The sequence below is a fragment of the Protobothrops mucrosquamatus genome, unplaced genomic scaffold, assembly GCF_001527695.2.
Source record: "Protobothrops mucrosquamatus isolate PMUCROS unplaced genomic scaffold, P.Mucros_1.0 scaffold304, whole genome shotgun sequence".
Classification (NCBI taxonomy): domain Eukaryota; kingdom Metazoa; phylum Chordata; class Lepidosauria; order Squamata; family Viperidae; genus Protobothrops; species Protobothrops mucrosquamatus.
In genome coordinates, this window is record NW_015386646.1 from 665,773 (window position 1) to 684,240 (window position 18,468).

Here is an 18,468-nt window from a genome sequence, read left to right on the forward strand (position 1 = left end):
CATTGTTCACATGACTGCATTTCTTCATGTTTACACTGCTGCATTTTCCAAGCAATTTTGTATGCAGATGCATGAACTTGTAAAAGTCAAGTTAGTTTCAACCATATATTCTATGAACTAGTAGAATCTGAATTACTGTGGCTATGCTTCTTCATAATAACGGGGTTTTTTAACATGGATTTATTCTTACATAAACAACCCCATATAGGAATTTGACTGTGTAAACTAGGATTAAGAGACAAGCCTTTGAAGTCATATCCTAGGTTGTAATAAATAAAGCTTTAATCTATGATTCTATTACATGAAATATATATACTAGTGATTTTTTTTAACTTTTTCTGGTTCATAATATTCATTCATTTCCCATTATAAATCTGAGAGAAAGAGAGATTACACATGATTTGCTAAGTAAAATAACTTTAGACTTACCACCAAATAAAGCATGGTATAGAGTGAGAAGGAAGCATGTCCAGAGAAAAATGATTTCCTGAAAAAGAAAAGATATGAAGCATTGTATTCCCTCTGTTATTTGAATAAATGGTCGTTTACTCTGCTTTATCATCTCTTAAGGTGAAAAATCCACAGAACTAAAACTCTTTATTCTACCCAAATTCATTTGTAACTATTAATTCAAGATTGAATAATTGTTACAGAGACAGCAGAAATATTTTGTTAACTGATTTATGTGTAGTATAAAACAAAAGGACAACTAGTAATCAAATACTTGTCATTGCAACCATTTATACACCCCCATACACAAACTAGGTGACTCTGGGTAATGTTCAATAATTGATTGAATATCCCTGTTTGGTTTTACTAAACAACTATTGTGAGCCGTGGTGGCGCAGTGATTAGAATGCAATATTGCAGGCTAACTGCCCATTGACAGGAGTTCGATCCTAACAGGGCTCAAGACTGCCTCAGCCTTCCAAGGTTGGTAAAATGAGGACCCAGATTGTTGGGGGAAATAAGCTAGCTCTGTAAACCGCCCAGAGAGTGCAGCAAAACACAATGGGACGGTGTATAAGTCTAAGTGCAATTGCTATCCAATCTTCCTATGAAATCCATTCACGTACTCTTGAGAAGTAGAAAACTGAAACAATGCAATCATCGCTGTACCCAGTGTGAGGAAGCACACTTCCTCTTACAGAGAGTATAATATGAATTTAGTATGCTGTGTAGATTCACATATGGTGTCTTCCTAAGAGAGTCTGTCCAATTCATTTTTACAGTTGAATTAAACTGGTATCTGTAATCCTATCTAATGATAAAAAAAATCCTGACTATGCATGGAATGACTACTCCCTTTCTCCAGTTTCCAGTACAGCATTAATAGAGATAAACAAAAAAAACCTATATAGTCATGTGTTCTCACCGTGGGCAGATGATCTTTCAGCTAGCCTTTGACAATTATATTCTATGCTTTTATGAAAATAACTTCTTTCAATACATCAGTCACACCTCTTCTTAATTGCTTTTTTACTTTTACTTTTTACTTTTACTTTTGATTTCCCAACAATGTTAATATCCTTTTGCGTTCTTCTTCCACATATTATTTTTTTAGCAAGATTTATGAAATCTACATAGACAAAAGGACATCATTTTGGTTGAGTTGGAAAAAAAAGACTCTTACCTTGCTTCCTGGACTTTGCTTTCATCAGGATTAAGGCACTGATATTCTTGTATATAACCCTGGGAGCAGTTGATTTTTGTAAAGTCTGGCGTACAGACTGCAATGAAATTAGGTCTCAGGCGTCCCACCGACACTTTGGCAATATCAGTAAAGGACTGACTGATAGCACAGCCAAATGCAAAGCAGCCCACTTGCTTGTATAATGCTGCAATGTATGGGTTCTGGATAAAAGACCGAGATTTCTCCTTCAGGCAGTGGATCCGATAGAACTCTCCTATAATAATCTGCAAAAAAGAAAGGTGTATTTTTTTTTAAAAAAGCTATCATTTGGAAAGGATATTCAGTCTTATTGAAGACTATATAGCTTTAACACAATAGCTTATTACAGTGTAACTGCTGAAATCTGTTCACCAAATGATTTATTAGTAACAAATTATTGGCAGCAACTAGTTGAACTTGGCTGATAGCAAAAAGGTAATCTGGACTGGATCCAATATATTTTTGGGGAGGTCACATGGAAATAGCAGGCTGTGGATTTGAGAAAGCATCCAGAAAAAGGAAATAGCATATTGTTGCCAAGAAAACTACAGACTGTCTTTCCTCACCGGTACTGAAGTTGACTTGAAGGAAATTTTAAGGTGATTTGCCTCTTCTATTAAGTCACAATTTTCCATTTAACAGTGGAAAAATATAGCCAATAAAGTGAGAATCATCACAGGCAGAAAAATAGATTGTAAAAGTAGATTAGCTCAAATTAAGAGTTTTGAACTGTTCATCTAACAACTAGTAGCATATTTCAGAATGCTAAATGTGCTCAGGCACTTTTTTTCCATATAGGTTTGCTTTTTAAATATACCATCAAAGCCATGAAGAATTCAATCAAGCCTCCCAGTGTGGTTTTGAGTCCTTATTCTTGCAGATATTGAAATCATACACTCACACTGGTTGCCCAAACATCTACTTGTGTACCAAACAGTTTCATATTTTTGCCAGTGTCTGGGACAGTGATCTCTTTGCCTGAACATCTGATGGTTTTTCTAATATGGTCTTTTTTATTTTTCGAAATGATTTGCAAATCTTCATTTACATACCAAATACTCAAATCTAACCCAAGAGTACTCAATGCCTCAGGCATGATGATGAACACTTACTACTAATTTTCCAGTTGGCCTACCAGCTAACATAAGAGGGTATTCAGGGCAACAAATTAACCACATTATTTTACAACTTCATAATGAAGCAGCTGTTTTCGGCAGTAGTTTGGAACGGCAGCAGTGAAGACCATTATCTATCCTGATCCACTGACCAACCAACTCAATTCCAACTAATAGTAGCACCAGTCCATCTGAAATTAAATCCAGACCTTCACCCTGTGTATTATAGATAGCGTTTTCTACTAATATTGAGGGGAAGATGATGTGAAGTGAAGTAACAGTTATGGATGTACTGACCTAGAAGAAGATGAAGGCTAAGAGATACTTATGTTTACTTCTCAGATATTAATTTGTAGATGGGAGTGTCTACTGCAGTGTTTCTCAACCTTGGCAACTTTACGATGTGTGGACTTCAACTCCCAGAATTCTCCAGCTAGAGTTGCTAGCTGGAGAATTTTGGGAGTTGAAGTCCACACATCGAAAAGTTGCCAAGGTTGAGAAAAACTGGTCTACTGGCACATGGGTTTGCTCCTCTGATTTTGTGTGTTAACCTTGACTGTATTAGTTCCTCTTAAATGCTCTGAGTATCTAACTAGTTGCAGCAGGTAGCTTATGTTTATTAATGTACTGCCAAGCTATCACGTCATCCTTTCTATGAATAAACACAGTGCTTTGTTTTTCTCTTCTATGAATCAGATTTTCTCTCTGCTCCTCCCGCTAAGAACTTATATGGCTTTTTTAGTGTATTGACAAAAAGATGTGATTTATCAAAAAACTGTTTCTAATCCCATTACAGTAAATACTGCTCATATATAGACAATTCTATTTATCAGAAAAAGAGCCACTCATTCAGTGGAACTAGTATATAGTACTTTGGGCTGCCTGTTTCAGCTTCAATATATCTGAACAAATTAGCAGGGGGCTACTGTAGTTCACAAAACATATTTATTTTATTGCTTTCCAGAGTCTGTATGGGACAAGTAATAAAGATTTGCTTAAATGAGTCACTGTCATGCTAGTTTTAGATCATCTTGAAGAACAAATCTGTGCTCTATTGACCAGTGAAATGACAAATCTCCATATTCTTCATGTTCGTACTTACTAAACCCATTTTTCTGTATGACAATGTGATTATTCTGAAGAATAAAATGAAATCCTCCACTCTACCTCTGTAGCTCTACTCTGCTTAGTGTGGTTAAAGATGCTACAGGTGTGGTTTGTGGTCCACATCACCCACATAGCTGGAATTCTTACATCTACTTCATTTTGCTGAATCAGACATTTCTGTGCAACCTACAAATGTGTGTTGGGGGAGAGTACTGTTTTATTTTTATACTCATATTTCAGGTGTTTTATACATTTGAATTAAAGAGTTCACATGACACAAATGTGGTTGGGTTATTTCCCAGACACTGAATCTGATCTTGAAAAGAGAACATACATATCAGGATAGAAACAGACAATACTTCAGAGCAATTTATTGATCCCCAAACTATAAGTATAATGTGGGTTTGATATTAAATCAGAAGGCTCTGTAAGACCTTGTTACTGTTTTAAGAGTTGCAAACTTTAGGATTATCCTGATATCTTCGTTCCAGGTCTTAACCTACAGGCGATGACAACCCTGGAGAAACATAATTAGAAAAACTAGTCCAGCTGGTTTCATTTGAACATGCCATGTACTGCCTATTACCCGAAAGCAACCAAATAAAATAAAATCAAAAAGGTGTGGGCGTTTCTGGCATCATTACACCACTTATTGGACAATTGCTTTTCAGAAATTGCAAAATATAAGCTTCAGGTGTAGTCGAGAATTGCAAGTAATTCCACAGGCACAACAGTTCCTAAACTAATCCTCTGAGTTCAAGCTTGCCTTCTGGATTGAGAGCTTTTAAAATGCTACTATTATAACTGCACCCAAATGTCTAAGCCCGTGTTTCTCAACCTTGGCAGTTTGAAAATTTGTGGACTTCAACTCCCAAAATTCCTCAACAATGTCAAGGTTGAAAAACAACAGTCTAAGTCAGAGGTGGGCAACTATGGCAACTTTATGACTTGTGGACTTCCCAGAATTCTTGAAACATCCATGGTGACACAGGAATTTTGGGAATTGAAGTCCACAGATCATAAAGTTGCTATAGTTACCCAACCTGGTCTAAGCCACAGGGAGATTTATCTTCCATGTATGCCCACAACAAATCTTATTTATCTTATCTTCCTGTTTAAGAATGTTACGAGTGGTGGTTGTCCTCTCATCTCCAGTTTTATTTTACAGTGTTTAAAGAAGCACTTTCTTTATAGCTCCTAAATATCTTTAGGTTTAGTTTTAATTGATTATTTTATCATATAACTTATTCTAAGGCAAAACCGCAAACTATCCTGAAAAAGACTTCATGGTTGAGTCTCATTTCTATTATACCACAGGCCACATAATAGTGGGGGGGGGGGGAATAATCCTGAATCGTTAAAAATGTTCTTAACTAATAGTGTTGTTTATATTGATTCTGCTTATAATTCTAATGTATTGGACTAAAATTCCATCATTTTCTGCTAGCTGAGATAATGGGATTATAATAATTTAATAATAAACATTAATTTGTATGCACTCAGGCCTGAATGAACATAGGGCGATCCCAACGATCAAAGGCATTACAATAAACCATAAAAATAAAGAAAAACATGGAAAGTATGATAAAACAAAGGATCTCACTGTCCCTCGTCAAAGGGCTGGGTGAAAAACTAGGTATTCACAGCTCATCTAAACAACGGCAGAGTGAAGGCCAACTGCATCTTAGAGAGAACCTTGTTCCAGAGGATAGGCACCAAGCTGTCTTGGGAGTACCAGATTAAGGACATTTAAAACAAGATATAGTCACACTAAATATCTGTGACCTTTTGCTTACACTGTAATGTGTAAGCATTACAAGGCTATCTGAGTATTTACTCAGACCATCAACAATAATTTTCTACTAAAAGCCTCATTATATGGAGCCATGACATTTAGAAAGGCCATTTCAAAAAGAAATTTGTTTTGTGGCATTATTTAGAAAGCACAGTGAAATTAATCAGGCAAGGGCTTCATTTTCGGAGCACTATAAATCAGCATTTATAGCTTGCCTCCCAATTATATGCTTATGTCATCCAGTTGCTATATAGTTTTGGATAGAGGACTGGAAATGAAAAGAGGGTCACAAATCTGCAATTTCCTGGAAGTATATGAGACAGAAAAGGGAATATTTAAGTTAGGGTACGTGCTTCAAGATGGATGACATGATCAAAGCAAATGATTGTGTGTAAGGATCAAGCAAGCACAGAAGCAATGCTAAAATATATTATTTTATAATACAATAAACTTGCATTACAACTTGAAATGCAATCAGCATAGGCATATTTGAATAAGAGTTTTCATCTCTTGATGGTGTTTACATTCAATTATTAGTACAATGGTCCTTACGATCATGGATGAATTCATACTTGCTCATATTTTTCTGTTGCTTCCGATAGGTAGCATGCTTTTATTAGCACAATTCACAAGCTTTAATTAGATTATTTCCACATCTACAGGAAGTGCCTAGGACTTAATAGTAATACTATACATTGCCTGTATAAACCTGCTTGCCTAGCATCTTTTAATTTCAAAAACTGAAGACAGTTTAATAAAAATACACAGTTTAATCAAGTCCAAATGTTTATTCTCAATGAAAGGGAAACATAAGTTTAATTACTTTTTGCCGTATTTTCAAAATAGGTGATCTGAACTCCAATTTTACTAATTACTTCTAGTGAAACTAAAACATGGAACTAAAAAAACCTAAAACTTTTAAAATGCCTCAAGCAAAAGAGAAAGATATTTTTCAAGAATTAAGTCTACTTTAGAGATACAAAGTGAGAATCAATGGATTACACTACTTCTAGGAAACTGTATTTATGTTTACTGTTATTTCTGAAGGAAACCTATGATTTGGTCTTCAATGTCTTAATTTCTAAAGTTGTCTTTAATCCTAGCAGAATTCCAAACATTCCACCATGAAAGAAGAATCTGAAAAATCAATGTAGCATCGAATGATAAAATGAAAAGTCAATATGCCAAAGCCATAAAACAACTAAAAGAAACAAGAGGAAATAAACCAAATGTAAAATGTTAGGCAAATGGAAACAACTTTATTGGAGACTTAGTCCAGAGCTGAAGAGTCAACATAATAAAGGTCTTTCTTTATAAACATACAAAACACACATCACTGCAGGTGGGGACATCAGATTGCTCAATAGAATCCCCAAATTTTCTTTTTAATGCTTAGCACATTTCATCTACATTCACATAAGAAAGAAAAAAAATGTAAAATGTGAATATGGTTTACAGATGCTTCAAAAATTCATTGCTGGTTTTGAGCAGGCACTAAGCTTACTGATTGTTGGTTAAGAGTGTCTAATAAGAAACAATCATGGGTCAAAGCCCATGAAGATTCTTTCTAAGATAGCAATTAGTATACACAGATATAATTCATAGAAGATTATTCTGCCTTGCCAGCCCAGTTCGCAGGGGAGAAGATGAAAATATATATTAAAAAATGCAAGTAAGATTTAGATTTCTGGGTTTGAGAAACTGGATTGTGGAAAACAGAAGATGAATGAAGAGATGGATTATGTAAACTACAGAATAAGGATGTGAAAGAGAAGACAGGTAAATGAATTAATTTAAAAATGGAGCATTCGTGGTTACTTCATGGTATAAAATTTAAGACAAACATAAAGGTATTTTTACTTTATAAATAAAGCTCCATGAATTATTTGGATTGCAAAATTGCAATACTTTCCCAAACGGAAATTGATATGAATTGAGCTTCACTAAAGCTACCTAGGTTTAGGACAGGGGTAGGCAACCTTGGCTCTTTTATGACTTGTGGACTTCAACTCCCAGAATTCCTGAGCCAGCCATGCTGAGGGGAAAGGGAGAGGTCTCCAAGCGGAGCCATGCTGGCTCAGGAATTCTGGGAGTTGAAGTCCACGAGTCATAAAAGAGCCAAGGTTGCCTACCCCTGGTTTAGGACCTGGCCTGTTCCAAAATCTGCTGGAAATCCTTGAGATACAAGTGCTGCCCAGCTGATGGCTTGTCTATTCGTTGGATTACCTTCAAATGCAGGCAGAAAGCCAAGAACTAGATTTGCATATGGCATGAATAAAGGCATCTCTGTCTCAATCTCTTTTTCTTTGGAAGAATGCAATTAATTGCCAGATGGTCTATTGGAGTTATTTACAGGCAACTGAAACATTGTTCCTTTACTGGAACAAATCCTCGGTGGTTTCTGTGGACACTTTGGAATGTATTTCCACCAGATATGCATAGGCAAATATGGCCTGTAGTAAGCCTACATTCAATATATTTGATTAAATACAAGGAAAATATACAAATCTAAGTTGACCCATATGACTGTTTCAAATCCTTTCCTGGGGTATGGATGAATGGTTAGTGCATAAAAACATGATAAGACAAAAACAAAAAAACCTCTTTGGATTTTACAGAGATTGATACTTCCACCCCAATATATCTAACACAGGTCCACTTGTCCTATGCAGAACTTTGAAATGGTTATCTGCTTTGAAGAAAATCTGACTGAATCAACCCCACTAGTCAAATAATCAAATCAATTCAGGACATCGGATCAAATCAGGACCTTTCAAATAGCTTCAGAGGGATTTGAAGATAATTTCAAGATTCAATTGGTTTTCTGGTTGGCAGGATCCAAAACATTTTTGCTGGTTTCTACCCAGGTATGGGTGGGAGGAGGAGGAGGAATGATTGAGTTCACCAACTAAAGAATTTAGTCATCTTTGCACAACACCTGATTTTTCACAGTGCTCATGGAAGCATTCTGCTGCTGTCACACTATTCTGATATATGTGGTGGGTGAGGGAAGAGGAGAGAAATAGGGACTCAGATTTTTTTTTTAACTTCTCTTTCTTTTGTGATACTTTATCTTTCCCTAAATCTATTCTGTCATCTTCCGTTTTTCTCCAAGAAAATCCTTTCATGCTTATTTGTCCTTAATTCTTAAACTATATCTCGGTCTCTTTGCCCAAACTCTTTGCAGTTCCTAAGTCCCCATTCTACTCTCCCCCTCTCTCTTCCAAAAATAAACAAAAGTAATTTCTGTTTCCATTCTGCAACTTTTTTCTCTCTTGGATTATATTAAATAAATCCATCTTTTTGTCTGCATGAGTGAGTTGAGATTCTTAGCTGCTGTTTCACTTACAATATATGAACTATACTATTTTTATATTATAGATTTCATAATAATAGACAGTACTGATATTATTTGCCATTTTTAAAGTTTGCACAAAGTATATGTAATACATTGTTCCATCCAAAAGTTAACCTTGTCAATTAATCACACCAAAAGTAAACATTTAGAACAGACATGTCAAACACAAGACCCGGGGCCAGATGCGGCCCGCGAAGTGGTTTCATGTGGCCCGCGAAGCCATCCTGGAAACAGTGAGGGAACAGCCCCCGCTGTCTTGGCCCTGGCCCAGGTCAGCCGGGAACCAATATACAATTTTGTGGTGGCTATCTTGGCACTTGCTCCGGTGGACCATGCCTTGGCACTTGCCCCGGTCTCACCCCCTTCTGCCAGAGACCCTCAGACCTGTCCCACTCCTGCCCAGGCTCCCATAGGCACCCTTGATGCGAATGATGTAGAACTGGCCATGCCCACCCAGTAGGCCACACCCATTCCATCCATGCCCACCCAGTAGGCTGTACCCACTCTGACCACACCCATCCGGCCCCTCCAGGGCAACCACAATGCTGATGCGGCCCTCAGTGAAATTGAGTTTGACACCCCTGATTTAGAAGGTAGAAGAGTTTTAGGAAAAGTTTTAATTTTGAAATTTTTATTGTGAAGGAGGATACTTTCTATATTGGTAAGAAAGCTTTCTAATATGCCCTTTGCCGCACAATTAGGGAGCTATCAGTTCTTCATATATACTATCTTTACCTTAAAAGAGGTTCAGGAAGAATGTTCTATTATTTCAACAAATCCTTGAAAAGTATAGACTAGAGCTTAAATTTCTAAAATTAAAAAGCTCTTCTATGTTTCCTGTTTTCAACTTACTCTGCCAAAAAAATTAAAGCAGCTGCAGAAATTTTGATGCCTCCATTAATTTTTCTTTAGCAAATTGACTCTGAGATCAGTTGAAATCAAATATTGATGCCTTCAAATTTCTAATCACAAACTGTAACTGAATCTTTCTACCTTCATTTCTCATTATTTTGCATACACCATCAAAGATACAGAAATAAATTCTGCCTGATCTAGCGAAACATTGTAAGATTTAAATTTACAACACAAATTGGGCACAATCAAACTTAATCTTATGTAACCAGGAATATGATTATAACTAAATTAGGGGGGAAAAGCAACAAAAACTACAGAATGATTTTATCTTTGGAATATACAAAAATAGGCTCCATTTAAAAAACTACTAATAAGGGACTGCCTAAGGGACATGTGTGAGTATTTGACAAGATTAATATTTTCTTTTACTGCTGGTGGTCTTGATAATTGCACAAATATAGCAGTTTGAAAATTGGAGAGTTTGCCTTCCCATCAGCATGCCATTACACAGTCATGACCCATCCTCCTATAGCCAAAATTGTGGCAAAACCCTTAATAAGTTGAAGTAGGAGAATCTTGTTCTTTTGGCAAATGCTGAACCTTGGGGTTTTTTTTAGTAAGAAGAAAAAGAAAGAATGCTCCGGCAACTAATTCAGTACAGATGTGCAAAAGCTGAAACTTCATCCTGAATAAACAAGTTTTAAAGATATTAAGCTCTTCTTCTGACTTGTGTCTCCAGCAAAGAGGATCCATGTGGTGTGAACTGCTGGAAATGTTTAAAGGGGAATAGTGATGTTAGGAACAGCATTTCACTATGCTGAAAACAGGGCTGAAAACTGTTTTTAGCAAATACTTGGAAAGCCTCTAATAGAACTTGCCTCTCTGAATCTGCCAAGTCATCCTTGCAATTGCCCCTTCCCAAGTAGGAATTCTTTAATTTTCAAGTTACTGTACAGGTAGTTCTCAACTTACAACATTCATTCAGTGACCGTTCAAAATTACAATGGTACCGAAAAAAAAAAGGCTTATACATGATCGTCGCACATATGACAGTCGCAGCAACCACATGATCATGAGTTTAAAATGCAGCTGTTTTGGCAACCGGCATGTATTTATGACGACTGCAGCATCCTGAGGTCCTGTGATCACCGTTTGCAACCTTCCCAGCCAGTTTCCAATGAGCAAAATCAATGGAGGAAACTGGATTAGCTTAGCACAGGGGTAGACAACCTTGGCTCTTTTATGACATAGCTGGCTCAGGAATTCTGGTAGTTGAAGTCCACGAGTCATAAAAGAGCCAAGGTTGCCTACCCCTGGCTTAGCAGCTGCAGGGATTTGACTTAACAACCATAGCAAAAAAGGCCACGACTCACTTAACAGCCTCCTTGCTTAGCAACAGAAATTCTGATCCCAATTGTGGTTGTAAGTCGAGGACTACTTGTATTTTTAAGGATCCAATCAGGTGGAAAATTGTTAAGATTTCAGTTGAATACAGCAGTTCTCGGTTAACAATGATAATTGGGACCAGAATCTCTGTTGCTAAGTGATGAAGTCCCTACTGCCATCACTAAGCAAGAATTGTGGGTCATTATACACATTCTTGGCTGTTCAAAGGGAGGCTGGCAAATAGGTAAGTGAGAAGCATAGTGAGAGCATGGCAGGGTCAGGGAAGGTACTACTGGGAAGGGGAGGGTGCAAACGATTTATACTTTGTCATTTACTTTTTTTGTGGGAAGCCATTGGGGAAGGTCACAAATAGCAATCACGTGACTGTGGAATACTGCAAACATCATAAGTGTGAGCCAGGGGCCAAGTGCTGGGATTGCTGACATGTTGGGGGATCAGGCTTAAATCTGTTTTTTCAGTACTGTCATAATCACTGAGCAATCACTGATTGAACGGTTGGTAAGCAAGGACTACCAGCACACATATTTATCTTATTTTTAGTGGTACCTTTTTGTAAGCATAACTGTTTCTCTCACCCCACTCCCCAAAATATACTATATTCTGTCAGACTTTGTAGCTCAATGTGGGTATATCTAAATGACTGACATAGGTAGCATATGAATTATTGGAGGTGCTACTTTCCTATCCTCTAAGAACCTCAGTGTAATCTACCATATAAAAACACAAATTAAATCCTGTTCAAGAACGTGCAATGCAATTATGTCTGTGTATGTTTATTTAGAAACAAAGGCTAGGGTGCCCAATTAAATTTACTCCCATATAAGTATGCATGTGATCTTTACTTCCCCTATGTACATCAAGTGTCTCTTCTAAACTGGTAAGACACAGATGTCAAAAGATCAATAACTCTAGTTACTCAAATATGGAAAGAGAAAGCCTTTTATTACAACTGAGACACTTACTAGCTGGCCTGTAAGGGGAATTTTTATAAATCATGACCAGGACTAGTGCATAATATGAGAACCTCAAAAATTAAGCTGCATCTTCTAAGGTGAAAGAAATACACACTGGGATAATCTCTGGGATTATTTAGGGGAGGTCTGGAAACATGGTCCCTAAGGCAATTAGTATCTGAAGTGCCTTGTGCATTCATATCCTGTCATGCACCATAGGAGACAAAGGTCATAACCTCCAAAGTTTATTTAACAAGAACTTCGTGAATCCTGGAAGCTTCATAAAACATGACCTAGACCTCTCACAGATATTCTGTTGATAACAAAAAAGAAATCCCTCCCCTTAAAAAGTTCTAGCAATAAAAATGAATGCTCAATCTTCCCCAATGTTTCTATGCTGTTTGAAAACAATCAAAAAGAATAAGAGGAAAATAGGGATGCTGTATATTCCTGAAGATTTCAAATAATCCTGGATCACAAATTATATCTTTCAAAGGAAACATGTATTTGTTTTTTGGATAGCTGTCTGCAAGTCTAAAAGATTTTGGAAACAATGAAATATAATTTTTCAACCTGCAGGGATTATAGCTGCTATGGCTCTTTCAGCTATGTAGGTCACGATTACACAAATAAAATTAGTACAGAATAGAAATGGTAATCTAAACAATTATCTTCTTTCTGTCACTGGGTTATTCATCAATCATTGCCTTTCTAAATGAGCAGGTTATGTACACAATAGCAATGTTGCAACGCTTTATTTAGCTGAAGTGGTTACAAGACTAGTACAAGGAGCATTAAGCTGTAGACATAGCTGTATCAACTAGAATGTACCCAATAACAAATGCTGTTTTTAAATTTTGCAGTAATTATTTTATTTGTATCTTCTCTACCTCTATCATCTCTATTTTTTTAAAGAGTCAAAATTGTATCTCTCTATTTCACTATAACTAATAAAGCTTTCTTCACTTTTTAAAAATGTTAATAGTATCAATTCATTTATATTTCCCAGTACTGGTTACTGTAATTTAATTTTTTAAAAATCTGCAAATCTAACCCATAAGCATTTTTTAAAATTGTTTGGTTGTGTCTTCCTTTTTAGTTTTTAATTAATCTGCCATTTTTGTTGTAAGAAAGCTGATTAATACTTGCTTGACTATTATTAATACATACTTTATCACTTTATCATATTTATTTCCGTCACTGACCAATACAACACAGGTGGTCCTTGCTTAATGAGCATTTGTTCGGCAATTGTTTGAACTTGCAATAGGAATCAAACGGGACTTATGCCCAGTCCACAAAATCCCACGATCATATTATGATTGGCAACCTTCCCTGTTGGCTTCCTACAAGTAAAGTTAATCAGGAAGCTAGCAGGAAGTCAGAAGTCATAGATACGCGAGGTCCTTGTTTAATAACCAATGCAATCCTTAATGACAGCAACCAGAATTGCTGTCACTAAGTCATGAGATTTTTCAACTTATCACCATGTCACTTAAAGGGGTTTCCAATCCCAATTAGTGTTGCTAAGCCAGTACTATCTGTAAAGCATACTAGAAATCAGAAGCAGTCCTTATTTAGTTTATTAAACTAACTTCTCATAAAATAATTTCCACTCCCAAACTTTCTACCTGAGAATCAGCTTGTGATTCTTATGATTGAGCTTCTTTAGGCACTGCTTCTCAGTGGCCATTTTGATTATAAAAAAACTTCTGAAGGGAAAAAAACAATTAAAAAGGAAAAAGAGGGGAAAGAACAGCATCTCATCTGAGAAGACTAAAAATATGGCATCTGACCGACCAGTCCAGTCATCATGCTGGCATTCAAAAATGAATGAATTGCCTGGGAAAGGAAATAACGAAGTTGGCCATTCATGTGAAAAAAAATTTCTTCTCATAAGATTATTTATGTAAATAGTTACTGAAATTGTTCTGAAATATGGACATTACATTTGTCTACAAATCAGTGATTTTGTGTAGCTGATCATGTGCAGCCCTGCACTTAAATCTCCTAGTTTAATCAGAAACATAACCCAACTTTCCAGCATTTATCAGAATAACTTACTTCATAAGCATACCAAACCATTATTTGTTACTGTAAAAATCACTCTTGACTTCATGGACTGTCTCCTTCTTCTTCCTTTATGCATTCAAGGAATTAATTCTTACTTATTTTAACAAACCAAAGTTTCATCTACTTTGCAGAGCAAATGTAAATCATAGCTTATGGGATCACACGTAATAAACTATGGTTTAAAAACATAGCCAAAGATTTATTCTTGTTGTACGTTGTAATTACTTTGACATCCCATCTGGGTTGGGGCTCTTGGTGGTTAGGAAAATTCAATTATAAAACCATTTCCATTTATGTGTCTGTGCATAAAATAGTGTCCCTTTACTGCCTATGCTATACAGAGTTCACTCCTTCCAAGATCATTACTTGATAATGAGAAAATATTTGCAGAAATGTCTCCAAGCAAGAGTATCGAGCAAATTATTATTTGCAAAGAACTGTGGTAATATACACCTGTAGACCCTATATAGCAGGGGTCTTCAAACTTGGCCCTTTTATGACTTGTAGACTTTAACTCCCAGAATTCCTCAGCCAGTACCTGGCTGACGAATTCTGGGAGTTGAAGTACACAAGTCATAAAAGGGCCAAGTTTGAAGGCCCCTGCTATATACTATAGACCTTACTTCTCTTCATTTTTCCAATTTCACATTTCATTTCAAATTAAACTTCATTTTTTATCTTTGAACTCAATACCATGTGAGAAATATTTACAGATAATTGCTAATTCCAAGAAAGAATATACTTTATGATTCATCATGAAATACAAATACCAAAAAAACAAAAACTATCAATCTATGGATACTGTGCACTAGAACCTTCGAAACTCCTAACTGCACATTACTGGAAAATGGTATGAACTAAATTTTGTGGGATTTATCTTGTTTGCATGGTTCTGAAAGGCCATCATGTCCTTACTTTGAGATTATTTGTATATGTTTTGATTTATAAAAGTTTTCCAAGTGCTACATCCTTAATCGCCTAATACCATCCTCAGAGATAGGATACTCTAACTTCATTTACATTATTTTGATCTGTACAGTGGCCAAATATATTTTGCAGTTGAAAGTGTAATATGAAAGCCAGTTATTCCACATCCTTCCCCCCCCCAAAGATAGTTTAATGACTAACTATTTATGAATAGTACCAAAAGACAGGTACATGTATTTTGTTTACGATCCAGTGGCTGAGTTTAATTTAAGCCCTGGTGTTTAAAAAAACCAACCATGGCTGAAGTCATGAAGCATGTCAAACCAAAAACCCAACATTATGGCTTTGCCAATTATTCTGCTTAAAGACAGAAAACATTTTGTTGCAAATTTGGTTACTAGATGCAAATTTCTATATTTGTCTTACTTACAGCAAGTATGGCAATAAGAATGCCTGCAGCACACAGGACAGCATCATTGATGGTCTCTCCACTTTTCATAGGATAACGGATGCTTTCATCATTACAGTAAAATCCCCGTGGATAGGGTGCAATTGTGCTTGTTTCAATGATCAAAAACGGCAATCCAGCTAATAGGAGAAAAGCAAGAGAAGAAAAAGTTATTAAGGAACATAGAACACTCAGCCAAATAACTAAGAAATCTTCATTATTAATAATTCAATGAAGACCTGCAACTTCATCTTAAGCCAGGTCCATAAGAGCACAGTCATCCAGCCCAGCAGAACTGTCATCTTTAAAACAATTTTATTTCAGGCCTCATCTATCGTGTAGTAATAGAATAATACAAAGGTGAGATGGACATAGATAGTTATTTTTTTTTCTGCTCAGCAAAAGCTACAGAAATTATGTGCTGTCCAACCACAAATAAACAAAATGAACTTGCTGGTGAGTTCACAAGACTAAAATGAAGATCTTGAATAATGTTTACATTACCAATAACAAATGTAATCATCTCTAAAACATACATGGAAAGTTGCCAAACAGAAATATGGTCTCTATTATTCCATCTATAATGGATTACTATGAAATAAGCAACAGATTGCTTGATGAAAGAAACCATTGTGCTTAGGAAATGCCCTTTTAACAAAACATAGGGGCCCACAAGTCTTCAGCTTACTTGATAGCCAACCAATATACAAAGTGCCCCAACATTTAACTTTTTCTAACTCATGGGAAAGGGTAGAGTTTTGTCTCTTTTGCTTCAAAAACACGAAACCTCAATTGCAGGGGTGGGCAACTATGGCCCCTTCATGACCTGTAGACGTGAACTCCCAGAATTCCTTGCTAACTCAGGAATTTTGGGAGTTGGAGTCCACAGATGTAAAGGGGCCGTAGTTGCCCCTTGTTGAAAGGGATAGTTCCAGAATTACAGGATAAGTGACATGTTTTCTCTCTGAAGTCTCATTCAAATAATTTCTCTATTCTTAGAATTAGTTTTATGAACAGGAACATTGGCACTCTATCAGTATGCAGATAGGGTGCCAATGCGTTCAAAATACAATGCCCTCCATAAATAAAAATATACAAAAAGCATTTAGGCTTTTATATATTCATGTATGACACTGTCATTTTTCCTACCAACTCTTCCTACCAGCAAGCTCTCTTCCATTAACAAGTACTGATACAATGAGCGAGCATTTATATCCAGGTTTCCTGATTCTAATCTCATGTTGCCCATTATATCACAATAGTCTCTGCTTGTAACACAAATGAATTTTTTCTGGATTTCAATGATTTGATTTAAGCATACTACACACACACACACAAGGAAAAGATTGTCTAGGTGTATACTAAAGCACTGTGTCTTAAATGTTGTCTTTTAAAAGTAACATTAACTGAGTTCTGGTTTTTAGACTATGTCGATTGGATGAAAAGTGGGAATGGATGGAGTGTTCAGTTATCCACAATTGTGAAACTATAGTAATTGCTGAAAGACAGCTCCGAATTTGGATATAAATCCCATTTATACATATGCAAGTGTATATGCATCCTCTTGAATGCCCTTGCCAATTTGTTGTCTCAATTCTCCTCTCCCTTAGAATTGGCAAATTAAAAACCTTCCCATGACCCTGGAACTTGCTAATGGTAAGCTTTAATGGCTGCAGCTGGTGCTGTTACCATGCCAGGGCCAGGGCCAACATTAGGGAGTGATACAAAGGGACAGATCTACCACTAACATAACTAGCATTAAGAAAGGTGCAGCTTCTCTGTGGATCTAGCAATTGCCAAGTTCAGCATTTTACCAGCTTATTTATTTCACCTACATTGTGGAATATGACTGGGACATATTCTGACATCTACTGAATCTTGCACAGTGAGCCAGACCGGCAGAGAATTAAATAGGGTCAGAGGTAGAATACTGCCATCGTGGCCAGTTGGGAATCAAAAGTTCAGGACCTTTTATTTACCAAGATCTTACTTGGTCACCTTGGTTGTGTGTATGTGGATTTCTCAGGACAACTGGTCTTTTTCAAAGCCACACTTTTGGCTTTTGATGGGAAACAGCTTGCTCACATTACATAGTTTACTATCAGCTTCATGTAGCTGTTTCATGAACTTGGTGGAAGAGCCTCTCAGTTGTGCTTCTAGATGCCAACACTGTCCATGGACCTTTCCTGATTTGCTCTAATGGCTGCACACTGCTTGTGTTTGGCACAATTCTCTTACCCTTAACGTTTCTGAGCCCTGACTACAGAGTTGGTGATCTCATACAAGCAGGAAGAAGGTACCCATGTCTGGAAGAAAACACTTGTGAGATTAAAAGAACTGTAGAATCTAAATCCACAATTCCCACAGAATTAGGGTTTCAGTGTGTTACCCATCATTTATTGAGACACAAAGATGACCATATCCCTTTATTTTATCGGTAATTTTAATATGACCATTTCACTATTTTATAAATTGTTTTTCTTCTACATTTAATTAACTGCCCCACGGGCTAACAAAAGCAAAGATCATAAATCAAATAGCTTAAAAAAAGAATTACCTTCCTGAAACTGGGTTAAATTTGGGGACAGGAGAAACCACTGCTTTATGAAAATAGAAAGAATATGTACTTGCTCTTTAATTGTGATTTGTTACCAGGAAGATTTACTGTATTTTAATAAACATATGTTAAAAACGATTGTGGAAATTACAATCAGGAAAGTAATTTTTGACCTGGAATTAAATCAAGCAGCTTTGTTTA

At 36.4% G+C, this 18,468-nt stretch overlaps 1 protein-coding gene across 1 annotated transcript in view; it reads right to left on the reverse strand.

Moving 5' to 3' along the window:
• PLPP3 (phospholipid phosphatase 3) overlaps positions 1–16,950 on the reverse strand; it is a 40,738-nt gene extending 23,788 nt beyond the window's left edge. Inside the window, exons 1-4 of the mRNA XM_015815035.1 lie at positions 16,860–16,950; positions 15,693–15,922; positions 1,634–1,917; positions 430–487 (exon numbers count right to left, since the gene is read on the reverse strand). Of these exons, the coding sequence (XP_015670521.1) occupies positions 430–487; positions 1,634–1,917; positions 15,693–15,922; positions 16,860–16,950 (663 nt within the window). The remainder of the gene's footprint in view (positions 1–429; positions 488–1,633; positions 1,918–15,692; positions 15,923–16,859) is intronic.
• Between the last annotated feature and the right edge of the window lie 1,518 nt (positions 16,951–18,468).